General features: G+C 70.4%; 7 protein-coding genes across 7 annotated transcripts in view; 4 read left to right on the top strand and 3 right to left on the bottom strand.

The window, feature by feature from the left end:
- Positions 1-837: 837 nt before the first annotated feature.
- On the top strand, positions 838-2358 carry FA09DRAFT_285599 (hypothetical protein; the record flags this gene model as incomplete). The annotated part of the gene is made up of 3 exons (XM_025739889.1): positions 838-972; positions 1102-1931; positions 2049-2358. Coding segments are annotated over 3 exons (1275 nt in total), but the record flags the coding sequence as incomplete, so codon positions are not given.
- A 153-nt stretch (positions 2359-2511) lies between these two features.
- FA09DRAFT_329979 (MAS20-domain-containing protein) lies at positions 2512-4610 on the bottom strand. The gene is made up of 4 exons (XM_025742416.1): positions 4500-4610; positions 4227-4421; positions 3486-3672; positions 2512-3426 (listed from the first exon to the last, which is right to left on the bottom strand). Exons 1-4 carry the CDS (start codon positions 4565-4567, stop codon positions 2764-2766), a joined length of 1113 nt encoding a protein of 370 aa, XP_025598098.1. The 5' UTR covers positions 4568-4610; the 3' UTR covers positions 2512-2763.
- Positions 4611-5110: 500 nt separating this feature from the next.
- On the top strand, positions 5111-5985 carry FA09DRAFT_28137 (hypothetical protein). Its single transcript, XM_025739810.1, has 3 exons — positions 5111-5495; positions 5551-5747; positions 5909-5985. The coding sequence occupies exons 1-3, from the start codon at positions 5155-5157 to the stop codon at positions 5920-5922; spliced, it is 552 nt and encodes a 183-aa protein (XP_025598097.1). The 5' UTR covers positions 5111-5154; the 3' UTR covers positions 5923-5985.
- FA09DRAFT_28138 (AAA-domain-containing protein) lies at positions 5986-7891 on the top strand. Its single transcript, XM_025739812.1, has 2 exons — positions 5986-7005; positions 7063-7891. Exons 1-2 carry the CDS (start codon positions 6139-6141, stop codon positions 7714-7716), a joined length of 1521 nt encoding a protein of 506 aa, XP_025598096.1. The 5' UTR covers positions 5986-6138; the 3' UTR covers positions 7717-7891.
- FA09DRAFT_28182 (hypothetical protein) lies at positions 7806-9825 on the bottom strand. The gene is made up of 2 exons (XM_025739816.1): positions 9656-9825; positions 7806-9597 (listed from the first exon to the last, which is right to left on the bottom strand). The coding sequence occupies exon 2, from the start codon at positions 9435-9437 to the stop codon at positions 7896-7898; it is 1542 nt and encodes a 513-aa protein (XP_025598095.1). The 5' UTR covers positions 9438-9597; positions 9656-9825; the 3' UTR covers positions 7806-7895.
- Positions 9826-10516: 691 nt separating this feature from the next.
- Positions 10517-13612, top strand: FA09DRAFT_338797 (hypothetical protein; the record flags this gene model as incomplete). Its single annotated transcript, XM_025744144.1, has 9 exons — positions 10517-10615; positions 10682-10926; positions 11003-11154; positions 11213-11287; positions 11345-11426; positions 11478-11757; positions 11813-11918; positions 11969-12194; positions 12253-13612. The coding sequence occupies 9 exons, from the start codon at positions 10517-10519 to the stop codon at positions 13610-13612; spliced, it is 2625 nt and encodes an 874-aa protein (XP_025598094.1).
- Positions 13613-13963: 351 nt separating this feature from the next.
- The window catches only part of FA09DRAFT_329976 (hypothetical protein), a 2536-nt gene continuing 1936 nt past the window's right edge, over positions 13964-14563 (bottom strand). Inside the window, exon 2 of the mRNA XM_025742415.1 lies at positions 13964-14563. Coding sequence (XP_025598093.1) covers positions 14156-14563 — 408 coding nt within the window. The 3' untranslated portion in view covers positions 13964-14155.

Below are 14563 nucleotides of genomic sequence, written 5' to 3'. Positions count from 1 at the left end.
CACGAGCGCGGCGACGAGACGACCGACGAGAGCAGCGAGCTGGAGGACGAAGAGACCGAGGGCACCTCTGTCAGCGGCTCCTCGACCGGCCCGCCGACGCGCCGCGGCAGCCGGCGCAGCTCGCGCGCCAGCCGTAGCCGCTCGGGCTCGTGGTGCATGCGTCCCTACGGGCCGGGCAGCAGCGCTGCGTCGAGCACGGGGCGCGGCAGCATCGGCTCGGGCGACGAGACGGCATCGATGACCTCGTCGACCGGCACGCCGGAGCACGGCAGCGTCTGGTCGCGGCCGCGGCGCTTCTCATCCAACGGGCCCGAGGCCGCCTTTCTGCGCCACGAGACCGTCATTGGCATCCACACGCCGCGCCGCGAGAGCGAGTCGGCGGGCAGCAGTGGCCGCGGCACGCCGCTCAACGGCAGTGGCTTCCTCGAGCGCATTGCCCTCGCGCCACTCTCGCAGATCAAGCCGCCACCGTCGGGCCAGGCGAGCGAGACGGCGCCGGCCGACGAGACGCCGGAGGTGGACGCAGCAAGAGAGCGCAAGAAGAAGAAGTCGACGGCGCCGCAGAAGCCGCCGCACCGGCGCATGCTCTCCAGCGACGTGCTCGCCGCCGCTGCAGCTGCGGCGGCACAGGCGGCCGACGACGAGGCGTCGGCCGTGGCCGAGAATCCGGCCGTCTCGGCACACGAGTTGTGTGCGCGTGCCTCGGACAGCAGCCTCTCGTCGCTGCTGGCCGTGTCGCACGGGCACGACATGGCACGCAAGACGTCCTACACGTCGCTCCTGGCCCTCGGCGCCGGCGTCTCGGCGCGGCGCAGCGCCAGTCCTGTGCGTGCGTCGCTGCAGCTGGCACGCCGGCGGCGCCCCGTGCGCGTCGAAGGCACGCTGTACGACCGCAGCGGACCGTTCCGCGAGGGCGCCGTGACGGACGGCCTGTCAGTGCGCCTGTTCTCGGCCTCAGACTCGAGCGCCGACGTGGGCTACCAGGACGACGAGGAGCGCCAGCAGGCCATCGCCCGTCTGACGCACGGCGGCTACGCCTCGGCGGCCGCAGCGCTGGCACGAGCCGCCGAGGACAGTGCGCTGCTGGACGAGGAGGCCGAGCCGATGACCTACCTCATCACCACGCCCGACAATCGCGTCTCCTCGGCGGCCAAGCTGCGGCGCTGGGCCATGGACGGCGCCGGCAACTTCTACGCCGCCATGGAGCTGATGAGCGTCGAGCGCAAGATGCGCAACGCCGACGGCAGCGTCGGCAGCGGCGTCTCTCGCGCCGTGATGCGCGGCCTACGCGAGCGCTACGTGCAGGACCTGCTCGACGAGGTGCAGAAGGCCGAGACGCTCAATCCGGAGCGCGCCGGCACGGTGGCCAAGGTGCTGCGCACCGCCGACGGCAAGTATGTGCGCCTCGAGGAGGACTATCCCGAAGAGGCCTTCTTCGTCATTGCCGGCTGCGAGCCCGCCGAGGTGGCGGGCGTCGTGGCGCTCGTCTTCTGCGGCGCGCTGCGCGCCATCTCGCGCTTCCATGCCGCCGGCTGGATGCACGGCGACATCAAGCTGGAGAACCTCATGTTCGACGAGCGCGGCGAGCTCGTCGTCATCGACTACGAAAACGCCAATCCGTTCCGCGGCGCGCCCGGTGCCGGCCGCGACGGTCGCGTGGCGCTCGTGTCATACGACTGGATCCCACCGGAGGCCATTCCGGGCCCGCAGGGCCGCCTGGCCGGTCCCGGCGCCGACCTGTGGGCGCTCGGAGCGAATCTGGTGCGTGCGTTTGCGCTGCGCGACGGCATCGACGACCTGCAGGTGCGCGAGGCGCTGCTCGGCAAGGGGCAGACGTCGTTTCTCGCCTTCCGCCGGCGGCAGTTACTGCGGCGCCGCAGCATGGCCTCGCCGTCTGGCGCTGCTCCACGCACGGACAGCAGCGCCGCTCCGTCGCCGAGTCCACGTCGCCCGCCGCCGCCGCGTGCCAGCGACATCGATCTCTCGGCCATCTTCGAGGCGGCCGATGCCGAGCTGGAGCGCGACGCACCCGAGTGGCCCGTCGGCAGCAGCGGCAATGGCGCCGCCGCGCCGCACGAGTCGCCTGCTGCCGGGCCGTCGCCCGCACGGCTGCTCGAGGCCTTTGCGCGCCAGGCACCCAGTCTCTGCGCCTATGTCCTGGCGCGCTGTCTCTCCGAACTGCCCGAGGAGCGCGGCGCCGACGCCGAGGCCGAGGGCCTGGCCCTGGTGCGCGACTTTGAGCGCGAGCGCGACGAGCTGGGCGAGCACAGCGCCCTGGCGCAGGGCGAGCGCGCCGTGCACGTCGCCATCGAGCTCAGCGGCAGCGCGTGGGTGCGCCCCAAGCTCGAGGCGGCGCGCCTCAGTCTGGGCCTCGGTTTCGCAGACGCAGACGTGCGCACTCCGCTGCAGGAGCATGCGCCGCCGGTGCCATGAGGGGGACCAGCCTGGGCTCTGGCTGCTCTTCGCTATACGACGTACCCGCGCAATCTTACCGCATGCTCAGGGTGTTCGTGGTGTGTGGCGTGGGACAAGGATGCATTGGTCATGCGCGCACGGCGCGGTGTGTGTGTGTGTTTTGTGTCATGCCCACGGCGCGGCTGGGTGAGCACGGCCCGAGCGAGTCGAGATGAGGGTGCTGTACATGCAACAGAGATGGCGAGACGTCTAGGGTGAGGCAGGGCCCGCGGCGCGACGAGCCAAGCAGAGGTCTGCGCAGGCCCAAGTCGGAGGAGGCTATCGAGCGTGAAGAGACTGAAGGAGTGCTCAGGCGGAGTGCGATGCCTGCTCCGCCACGGCCTCGGCCAGCGCCGCCTCGGCGGCCGCGGCGCTCTGCTCCTGCGCACTCGGCACGGCGGCGATGTCGGCCGGCGGCGCGGCAGCCGACGCGGCGGGCGTGGCAGTGACGTCGCTGGCAAGCGGGCTGCCAGGTGTCTGCTCCTCTCCCGAGACGAAGGCGGCCACGGACTCTGCGGCGCTGAGCTCAGCCTGCGCCTGCGCCTGCTCCGCGGCAGAAGGCGCGGGAACGGCGCCGGCAGCCGACGTCGTCGACACCTTCTCCCACTCCTGGCTTGAGTAGGCGCTGGCGCTGCCGGTGCCCGCCGCGCCGCCCTCGGGCTGCGAGCTGTAGCCCGACGCAATGCCGTTGCCGCTGCCCGTCGCACTGCCGTGGCCGTCCTCCTGCGACGAGGCGTACGCGTAGCCGTCGGCATCGGCGGCGCTGGAGCCGTTGCCGGAGGCAGACGAGGACGTCGGAGCTGAGACAGGCGACGCCGCAGCGGTCGCGCCGCTCGCAAGAGGCGCCGGTGTGGCGTCATCGTCGTCGATCTCGTCGATGTTGGACTGCGCACTACCTGCCGTCGGTGCACCAGCCGCGGCGCGAGCGAGCGCAGCCAGCGGGTCCGAGGAGTTGGCGCCGCCGATCTTGGCCTGTACGACGAGGGCATCAGAGGACAGCACTTCAGCGTGCGCAGCGACAGGGAACGCACCTCTGCGCCGATCATCTCCATGATGAGGGCAAAGACGTGCGGCGGCACGGCCTTCTGGTAGATCATGACGAGCTCCATGGGCGCCGGGTACACCTTGAGGGCCTTGAAGAAGGCCACCGCCGCGGCAAACGTGTGCTCGGGACCCTGCGCGAAGAGCGTCTCGCCTTCGCTGACGCACTGCATGAAGCTGGGCAGGTGCGCGGAGCGTCAGTAGGGAGTGGCGCATGTAGGCTGCCTCGCCGAACGATCGTGCTGCGAGCGCATGAGGAGGTTTCGACCGGCCATCGCAGCGCAGACGACGCGTGGACGCAGGTTCTTGCAGCGAAGGGACGCGACGGGCAGGATCAAAGCACGATCGAGCCAGCCTGGCCCGCCGGATCCGTGCGCAGCTTTGCTGCGGAGGCGCAAGACGACTGCGCACTGGCGCAGCGTGACAGCCACAGCCCGTTCGATGCCGGCGTATCTGTGCGCCCCTGCCCTCTGCACCGTCTGTGCAGCCGCAAGAGAGCGCAGAATGCCACGACAAGGCAATGGCTCGACTCTGTCCGCCATCACTGCGTCGGACGCTGCCCTCTGTCCTAGCTGAAGGCCACGCCAAACGCGCTGCGACACTCAGTGATCGACACACGGCGTCGCTGACCTGCGTGAGCGCTAGTGTGGCGCGCTCCTCGCCGTCATCGCCCCAGCTGCACCTCGACGTCCGCCTCGCCGCTGCCCGCTCGCACCGCTGCGCCAACTCACAAGGCCTCGCGTGCCTCGGTGCCCGCCGGCAGTGCGCCGGGCGCCAGCACGTCGCGCACGGCCTGCTCGACGGCGCGCGCCGTGTCCTTTTCGCGCGCGCCGGCGGCGGCGTCGTTCTGGCGCGCGGCGCGGCGGCGCTCGCGCTTGAGCGCCTTGCGGAAGGAGGCGTCCGTCTGGCGGCGGTGGTCGAAGTAGCTGTGTGCGAAAAGGCGAGGCGTGAGTGCGACGTGCGGCGGTGCGACGTGCGGCGAGCGCGCGCGGCGGGGCCCTCACAGCGCATAGCCGACGAGGGCGGCGAGCGCCGTGGCGCCGGTGAGGGAGAGGATGGTGCGCGTCTGCATGGCGGACAGCGGCGGGTGCGCGGGGGGAGGCGAGGGTCGGGAGGCTGGCCTGCTCTGGAGGCGTCTGAGCAAGCGAGGTGGAGCTGCGCTCCGAATACAGCGAATCACAGCCCAGCGCACGGCGACTACAAGTCACCGAATAGAGCGCCCGAGCCTTGTTGTATTACCGCATCACGTGCGCACGCAGCGCTTTTTTGAGCACGGCCGGCCGAGGCTAGGCGCGCCGAGCGAGCTTCCTTCTCGCGCTGCACACTGCGCACCTTGCCCTCCTCCGCACACCAACTCGCCGCAAGTGCCTCGTCTGCGCCCGTCTGTGCGCCCCGCGTCTGCGTCGCATGCGCCGCGCAAGCTGCCGCACGCCCCTGCCGCCCGCATGAACCGCGCCATCACGGGCGCATGGGCGCCGGCGCGCGCACGCAGCAACCTCAACCTCAACGCTGCCGCACCCGCGCCCTCGTCGTCGGCCGCACCGCCGCCGCCCGCTGGCTCGGCGGCCGCGGCGGCGCTTGCTGCCGCGGCGGCCATCGCGGCGCAGCAGGGCGATGCGGCCGACGGCCCGTCCACGCGCGAGGCCTCGCCCATGCCTGATGCCAGCGCAGACGGCGCCGCGACGCCGGGCAAGCGCAAGCTGCGCAGCAGTGCGGCCGGCGCAGGCAGCAGCAGCGCCGCCGGTGCCAGCGGCAGCAGCAGCAAACGCTCGCGTGCCGCCGCCGCTGCATCGGCGGCCGAGCGACACACCCCGCCGAGCACGCGCCTGCGCGACCTCGGCGGCGTCGGCGGCGCCATCGAAAAGGTGCTCGAGCTCATCGCCATGCCGCTCTGCCATCCGGAGATCTACGCGCACACGGGCGTCAAGCCGCCGCGCGGCGTGCTGCTGCACGGCCCGCCCGGCTGCGGCAAGACGATGCTCGCCGGAGCCATTGCGGGCGTGAGTAGCGCCTGCAGGCTTCGCCATCCTTGACGCGCTGACGCCGCCGCCACAGGACCTCTCCATTCCGTTCCTCTCCGTTTCGGCGCCCTCGATCGTCTCGGGCACGTCGGGCGAGTCCGAGGCGACGCTGCGGCAGCTCTTCGACGACGCCGCCAAGCTGGCGCCGTGCATTCTCTTCATCGACGAGATCGACGCCATCACGCCCAAGCGCGAGACGGCGCAGCGTGAGATGGAGCGCCGCATCGTCGCGCAGCTCCTCACCTGCCTCGACGACCTCTCGTGGGACAAGACGGCCGGCAAGCCCGTCATGGTCATTGGCGCGACGAACCGGCCCGACTCGCTCGACCCGGCCCTGCGCCGCGCCGGGCGCTTCGACCACGAGATTGCGCTTGGCGTGCCTGACGAGGCAGGCAGAGAACAGTGAGTGGCACACAGCAGCAGAGGGAGAGAGAGCGCAGCACAGCGCGCTCGTATGATGAAAGAAAACTAGGTCTGCAAACCGTTTCCGCGAGGTGCCTCGGTGCCGCTGCGCGCAGCCTTCGGGCCCCATTCAAGTCCCTGACCCGAGCCCGTGTGCGCGCTCTCTCTCTGCTTCTTCCTTGCCGGCGCTTCTGCACCGAATGGACGCTGGACGCTGACGATGCATGGCTGCAGGATCCTGCGTGTCCTCTCCGCGTCGCTGCGCCTCGAGGGCGACTTTGACTTTAGAGCGCTGGCCAAGGCGACGCCCGGCTACGTCGGCGCCGATCTCGTCGCGCTCACCGCTGCCGCCGGCATCCTGGCCGTCAAGCGCATCTTCAGCGACATGGGCAACGGCGGCCCGCTGCAGCTCGAGGCAAGGACAAGCCAAGGCGACGTGGAGATGGCTGAGCAGAAGGAGACGGACGCCGTGGGCACCGCCGCCGCCGCCGTGGAGCCTGTGCCTGCGCCGACACCGGCGGCTCCTTCGGCAGTGGCCCGCGCCACGGCCTCCTTCTTCGAGGCCATGCCCGCGGCGCTGGCCAACTCGTCGATTGCCACCTTTCTGCGCACGCACCCCAGCGCCCTGAGCGCCAGCGAGCTCGCGCCGCTTAGCATCACGGGCGCCGACTTTGCCGCGGCGCTGCCGTCGGTGCAGCCGTCGTCGCAGCGCGAGGGCTTTGCCACCGTGCCCGACGTGACGTGGGCGGACGTGGGAGCGCTGCACGAGACGCGCGACGAGCTGTGCATGGCCATCGTCGAGCCCATCCGGCGGCCCGAGCTCTTCCGCGCCGTCGGCGTCAGTGCCAGCTCGGGCGTGCTGCTCTGGGGCCCGCCGGGCTGCGGCAAGACGCTCCTGGCAAAGGCCGTGGCAAACGAGAGCGGCGCAAACTTCATCAGCGTCAAGGGCCCGGAGCTGCTGAACAAGTACGTCGGCGAGAGCGAGCGCGCGGTGCGCCAAGTCTTTGCGCGTGCCCGCACGTCGTCGCCGTGCGTCATCTTCTTCGACGAGCTCGACGCGCTGGTGCCGCGGCGCGACGATGCGCTGGTGAGTTGCTGCCCATCTCTCCTGGCTCGTGCGTCCTTACTGACCGCACTTCTGCAGTCCGAGTCGTCGTCGCGTGTCGTCAACACGCTGCTGACGGAGCTCGACGGCCTCGAGGCGCGCGTGCAGACCTACGTAATCGGCGCGACGAATCGGCCGGACATGATCGACCCGGCCATGTGCCGGCCCGGGCGCCTCGACAAGCTGCTCTACGTCGACCTGCCGCGCGCCGACGAGCGCCTCGAGATTCTGCGCACCCTCACCACCCGCACGCCGCTCGCGGCCGACGTGGACCTCGAGGCCGTGGCGCTCGACGGGTGCGCCGACGGCTACTCGGGCGCCGACTTGGCCGCGCTGACGCGCGAGGCGGCCGTGCTGGCGCTGCGCGAGGCGCTGCGGCGTGCTCCTGCCGCGCCTTCTGCTGCTGCAGGCACAGGTCTCGGCAGCGAGAGCCGCAGCAGCGCCGTCGACGGCGTCGAGGTGTCGCAGACACACTTTGCCGCCGCGCTGGCAAAGGTGGCGCCGAGCGTCAGCAGCGCACAGCGCGCACGCTATGCGGCCCTGCGCACGCGCCTGGCCGGCACGCCTGCCGGTGCGGGCGCTGGCGCTCGCGCAGCCAAGCGTGCGGCAGCCGACAACGGCGCCGAGCGGCCGCGACGCTTTGGCGGCGATGGCGAGGCCGACGGCAGGGGAGAGGCGCCTGCACTGGCATAGCCGCAGCGCGTCCGGAGCACATCTAGAGTCAATGATACCCCTTGAAGCAGCCCTCCTCCACACTGAGTGCTTTGACATAGAGGTATGCTTGCTACCACAACACGGGAACTCCAGCCAGGCCGGTGTTCAGTGCCGCAAGCGTACCGGGCGCCCAGGCTCGGTACCTAGCCTCGGCCTCGTCACTGCGGCGCTGCTCGACAGTCGGCGAGCAGCTGCGCCATGTCGCCGTACACGCGCAGCTGTCGCCCCTGGCGCAGCTCGCGCAGCGTCACATGCTCGCGCTCGCACTCGGCGGCGAACGCTCGCTCCAGCTGCTGCAGGCGGTCATGGTACCTAGCCTCGGCCTCGTCGCTGCGGCGCTGCTCGACGTCGGCGAGCAGCTGCGCCATGTCGATGTGTGCGCGCAGCTGCCGGCCCTGGCGCAGTTCGCGCAGCGTGACACGCTCGCGCTCGCACTCGGCCGCGAATGCTCGGTTCAGCTGCTGCAGGCGGACACGCTCGTGCGGCGAAAAGTCGGCGTCGGGATGAATGCCCTGCGAGGCTGAGGCGCCGTCCTCGTCGAAGCCAGCGTCGGAGGCGCAACTTGCGGGGGAGCTGCCTTTCGGCGTGCTTGACCGCGCGAGACGCTCGCTCGACGAAGACGATGACTCATCGGGGCCATCGCCGGCGTCGCGCCCCTCGCTGCGCACCGAAGAATGCGCTGCAGCGCCCCGAGTTCCCGTAGACACGGACTGCCACGTTGGCGTTACCGGAAGGGCCCACGCGACAAACTCCCGGGGCGCAGTGTTGACGGCCAGCTGCGGCGGGACCGCCTGCTGAGCGAGGTTGAGCGAGGCGCGCAGCTCCGTCATGCGCGCATTGCGCCACGCACAGAGGCTGTCGGTCTCGAACAGGCCAAACAGATAGTCGATCAGCTTCATGAGGCGTGCAAGCTGGGCTGTGACCTGCACGCCGGGCTGCTGCTCCATCATGCGCCAGACCTGCATGTAGAAGATGCACGCAAGCGGCGCGAGGGCGAGCGGAAACGTCTTGAGCGGCAACGCCCCTTCGATGAACTGCGAGGGCAGCGTGTTCTGGCGCGACGAGCGCCATAATCTGATGTCATCACCGTGATACTCGAAGTGAGCGAAAAATTCGCCTGCCCGGAAGTAGGTGGGCTGGTAGTCCCGGAAGGACTCGGCGAAGGGGCGCGAGTCAGTGACGTCCTCGACGGTGAAGGTCCAGAGCTGCGAGCTGGGGTGCGACGACTCGAGGCTGCTCAGGTGCGCCTCGACGGTGTAGATCGCCTGCGTAACCACCTCCTCGGTAGGAGATAGCAAGAAGTCCGGCGTCGCGGGGCTCATCCAGAGGCGAGGTCTGATGCCCAAGACGAGGACGTTCTTCCAGCCCGTCTTCGCCAAGGGATCGTCGTGCGGCGAGATCGCCCCGATGGCGCGCAGCACACGGATAAGTGACGGCCTGGACAGCTCCGAGTGCGGCACAAAGTGCACTCGTTGCACACAGTTGTCAATCTCGTTGCTGATGCTGCACACCTTTTGTCCTGCGACTTTTGCCGCGTCTGCCGGATGAGCCGGGTTGTTGCGCCGATGCGTCTCCGCAATCTGTTCGGCCGTGAGAAGGGGCGGCGCTTCGGCAGGCTGCGACAAGTCGTCGGAGCCTGCAGCTGAAGCGTGCAGCGAGTCATCGCTGGCAGCTTCATCGACGGAACTAGAGGTCGGCATACAACGCACCGCAATGTCGTGCCGGAGGTGGGACGCGGGAAGCGAGCAGGGGCGGGCTGAGACGAGAGGGGCAGGGTGCAAGAGGCGCAGTGCAGCTGGAAGTGTGCAGAGAAAGCGCAGGTATGGGTGCGGGTGGAGATGATGGTGAAAGGAGAAGCGCCTGCGGCGCCCCGAGTCAGCGGATCAACTGATGAGGCCCGATGCGGATCAGCACCAACGGCTCGACGGGTGGCAGGCGTGCGCACGTGATTTGGCGATGCAGGCAATCGACAGCGGCGGCTCATCGGGCCACCGAAGTGAGCTGGTCTGCTCTCATGACTGGCCGGCGCACCTAGAGTTGCATGTGAGTCGTGACCAGAGGCTCCCAGGGGACGCAGAGACGACGCAGATGCGACGTTGGTGACGACGCAGCGTGTCCCATGTGCGCCGTCTCTCTCAGCGCCCGGCGTGGCAGCGCTGCGAGCCGTGCCGCGCGCCCTAAAGTGCCGCCGCCGCGGCGCACGCGCGCCGCGCCGCGCCGCGCCGCTTTCTCGTCATCATCACCGGCGCCGAAGCAGCAGCCGCAGCTCTCGACCCTCAGGGCCAGCGCCGCTGTGCCTTGCCTCCGCTCCACTCGCTCCGTCTGCACGCTCTCGCTTCCGGCGCGCCCGTCTCTCCGCCGGCCCACTCGCGCTGCCCGCACCCGGCTCTGCGCGACGCCGTGCCGCGGCCGCCGCTGCCTGTCTGGCTGGGCCTCCACCGCCGCGTGCGCCAGAAGATCGTCGCCGCGCCGCCCTCACGCAGCAAGCGCCCGCCACGCACGCCGCTGTGCCAGCGCCGCACCGCCCGCCCTCTCGCTCGCCGACGCACCAGGCAACCCCATCGTCCGTGGCTGCAACGCCGCACCCTGCCCTGCCCGACCGCCTCGCCGCTCCACACACTCCGCGGCGCCGTGCGCTTGCTCTTCTGCGCCGCTGCCCTGCTCCCCGCGCCCGCGCTCGGACTCTTCCGTCCGCAGGCAGCTGCTCTGCTCGGCCGGGCCTCTGCGCGCGTGAGTGTGCCAGCTGCGTGCGTCGGTGCACCCGCAGCTTGCGTGCAGCATGAGTGCAGCGGCCGGCTCGAGTGCGGCAGGCGGCAGTGCGGCAGCGGCGGCGGGCAGCAGCAACGGTGCGCCCAACAATGTCTTCTCGCACTACGTCGTGAGTGTGTCCGCGTGTCGTTCTGCGTACCTGGCGGCTGAGTCTCTCCCATGTGCGCGCCCCCAGCGCCTCAGCAGCGCCATCGACTACCTGACCGTGGCGCAGCTCAAGGCGGTGCTCAAGGATCTCTCCTCGTCGTCGGCGTCCGACTCGCGCATCAAGATCTCGGGCAACAAGCCGCAGCTGCTCGACCGGCTGCGCGAGTTCTTCGAGGCGGCGCACGAGACGCGCAACGTCGAAAAGTTCAACGAGTTCCGCCGCATCATGGCGCTGCACTGGGGCCAGGCCGCGCTGCCGGACTGGGCCGCGGGGTGAGTGCTGGCGGCGGCGGCCGAGAGTGGTCGCAGAGCTGTTGCGTGTGCTGAGGCTCTTTCCTGGCGCGCCCAGTGTCGCTGCGGCGCCTCCGCCGAAGAAGAGCTACGGCGGCGTGCCGGCCGCCAAGCTCGGCGGCTCGGCGGTGGCGTCTGGCTCGGGCGCCGGCTCCTCCGCGGCGGCGCACGCCGGCCACGCAGCCCTGGCTCGCAATGCGAGCGCGCCTGGTGAGTGCAGCGGGGCGCCGTCGCGCTGCACACTCGAATCTCACACCGCATCCTGCAGTGTCGCGCCCGCGTTTCCGCCCCTCGCCGTTCTACCACGTCGCAGAATGGGCCAGCCCGAACACACAGCTCGTTGGTGAGGCGCAGCGCGAGCTTGACGTTGCCGCGACCGTGCACTGACCGCGTCCTGCAGAGGCCTTTGGCAATGAGCGTCGCGCTGCAACGATCCGCTTCCAGACTACAGCAACGCAGCGCGCCCTGCTGGCTGCCGACCCGTGCGTGCCTCGTGCGGCGGTTCTCGGCTCTTGCACTAACACTTGGAGCAGCACGCACTACAGCTACCGTCTCTTCATCGCGCCCAAGCCGGCGTGGGACGCCGCGTCGATCTCGCACGGCAGTCCGTGTCTGATCGACTTTCCCGCGTCGTCCGAGCTGCTTATCAACAACATCCGCCACCCGGCGACATTCAAGGGTAACAAGAAGCACCCGGGCCGTGTGCCGCCGCCGGATCTCAATGCGCGCAAGAGTCTCTCGACGCGCGAGGGCCAGTGGAACAGCGTCATGCTCAACTACGCGAGCGACAAGAATGGCGGCAGCTACGTGGGCGTGAGTCGGCGTGTGCGGCGCTGAAGCGCGCACAAGTGCTCACGCGCCTCGGCAGAAATACGTCATGGCAATTGCACTGTGCAAGATCGCCACGCCCGAAGAGCTCGTCGAGACGCTCAAGGCCACGCACACCAAGTCCAAGGAGCAAGTGGTGCTCGGCAGTAAGTCAGCCGCTGCAAGCCGTTCAGCGCAATCTCATCTCCTGTGGCAGTGCGCTCTGCGGCCGAGGACGACGACATCGAGGCCGGCGCACAGACGTTCCGCTTCACGTGTCCGCTGTCGTACGTGCCCATCTCGACGCCCGTGCGCTCGACGATCTGCCCGCACGCGCAGTGCTTCGACGCGCTCGCCTTCTACTCGATGAACTCCGTCACGCCGACGTGGGAGTGCCCCGTGTGCTCGCAGAACTTCAAGCCGGAGAACCTCTTCGTGGACGGGTGCGCGATGCGAACGCGCGCGCAACCAGAGGCATGTCGGCTGACCTTTGCATCCCAGCTATGCGCAGGACATCCTGCGGCGTGTGCCGTCGGCCAAGGAGCGTGTGCTGGTCGAGCCTGATGGCGTGTGGCACACCGAGGACGACCGCTTCAAGTCCACCAACGAGGAGGCGGCGCGCCTGGCCGCTGCGGCCGAGGCCGGCGCGGCAGGTGCCAGTCATGCGAGCAGCCGCAATGCCAGTGCGGAAGAGGCAGAGGCTGGCGGCTCGGGTGATGCAGGGCCCAGCCGCGCAAGCAAGGCAGCTGCACCCGTGCTCGTCCTCGAAGACACGCCCTCGCCGGGCGGTCCGGCACGGGCAGCGCCGGCTGCTCCTGCCGTGCGCCTCGAGAGCGCCGCCGCTCCGCCTCGTGCAGCCATGGCCCGTGCGGCGCCTGCTCCCGCCGCTGCCGCTCCAGCGCCGCGTCCCAGCGCGCAGCCCGGCCCGGCCGTCATCGACCTGACGCTCGACTCGAGCGACGAGGACGACGAGCCGCCGCCGCCGCCGCCGCCTCGCATCGCGCCGCCTGCGCGCAGCGAAAGCGCACAGGCAGGAGCGCGCTCAGCCAGTGCCGTGCGCTTCGGCGCGGCGGCTGCGGCGGCGCAGAATGCCTTTGGCAGCTCGAGCGCTGCACAGGCCAACGGCAGTGGTGCCGCAAACGGCTACGCGCGACGTCCGTCCGCCATCGCTGCCGCGGAAGCCGGACACTCGAGCGAGGAGAGCGAAGGCCCGCGCCGGCCGTACAAGCGCCAGCGCCTGCAGCTGCAGCAAAACGACGACGAGTTCCCCGACGACGGCGACTTCTCGGACGACACGCCGCTGGCGGCGCTGTACCAGCGCAACGGCACGGGCAGTGGCGGCGGCGGCAATGGCGCCGCGCCACGCCCCTCGGACGGCCACGGTGCGTCTCGGAGCGGCGGCCGCATTGAGCACGCGGTGGTGCGCGCACGCACGAGCGACGCCGGGGAGGGCGGCAGCGGCAGCGGCAGCGGAGCGCCGGCGCCGCAAGGCATGCGCCGCCATGTTTCGGCGACGCATGGCGGAGCTGCGGATGGGCAGCACGGCTTTGCGCACTGGCGCGGCGATGGCGGCGATGCCGGCAGTGCCTGGCGCCGGGTTGCGGCCCCGCCTGCGGCACCGGGCTCGGGCTGGCGCAGTGCCGAGGGCGCACAGCGCGAGTACCAGCTGGCGCAACAGCAGCAGAGCCAGCGCGTCGCCTCGCAAGAGGCGGCGGACAAGGAGCGCGAGCGCGAGGCGCAGCGCGCCCGCGACCGCGCCGAGATCCACGCCGCCGTGGCGGCGGCGATAGACGAGGACGAGGAGCAGGAGGCGGCTCTGGCGCGCGACGCCGAGATGCGGGCGCTGGAGGCGCGGCACTAGCTCTCTCTGAGCGCTTTGCCTGGAAGCTCGCGGGATGTGTGGCCCGTTCCGAGTGTGGCCCCGCGCGCGTCTTGCTTCCCTCCTTTCTCTTCTTACGCACCGTCCCCTCATCCCCGCCCTCTGCTCCCTCCTTTGCTCTCTCCGCCTCCGCCGCCCGCTCGCGCAGGCTCGAGCTCCCGCGCCAACGGCTCCGAAGCGCACCACCATCGCAACGAGGCGCGCGGCCGCGCCCCGTCGCATCGCCCTTACTACGACTCGGAGGAAGAGGAGTGAAGTAGCAGCTCCATGCCACGTCACGCGAGCTCTGCGTCTCGCGACTTCTTTCTGCGCCTCACACACACAACATCCTTCGATTCGTCTGCCACCTCCATCACCGCCTCGCCCGTGTCCATCTCGCACACACACACATACACACCGTTCCCGCTCGGTCCAACCCCATGGCACTCTGGCCGCGTCACCCTGTACACTAGCCAATCCTCATCTCGTCGCCGCGACGTCTGGGCATGTGTCTATCTTGCTTTGCATGTGCCTCCCTCAGGCGCCCTACCGTGGCGCCTCAGGCTGCTCCCACTCGAACGCCACGATGGCGTTTTCGTACCAGCGCGTGCCCTGCTCGCTCTCGTCGCGCACCACGAGGCCGCGTGCCTCTGCCGTCTCGACGAGCTCTGCGACGAGGCCGAGCGGCGCGCGCTCGCGCGCCGCCAGCTGCGCGCTGCTCAGGCCCTCGCCGTATCCGGAGCTGGCGGTCGCGGTGCTCGCTGCCGCCTCGGCGTCGCGTTCGGCGGCGTGCTGTGCACGCAGCAGCCGCAGCAGGCGCACGCCAAAGACGGCGTCGCCCCAGCGCGGCGTGTGCAGCACGTGCGAGCCGCTGCGCAGCACGCGCGTCGCGATCGACGGCGACGTCAGCGCGGGCAGGTGCGGCGTCACGAGGCGCATCGTCGCTGGCGAGAT

This window comes from Tilletiopsis washingtonensis (assembly GCF_003144115.1).
Source record: "Tilletiopsis washingtonensis strain MCA 4186 unplaced genomic scaffold FA09scaffold_11, whole genome shotgun sequence".
Taxonomy (NCBI): Eukaryota; Fungi; Basidiomycota; class Exobasidiomycetes; order Entylomatales; genus Tilletiopsis; species Tilletiopsis washingtonensis.
This window is presented reverse-complemented; position numbering and strand designations above follow the sequence as displayed.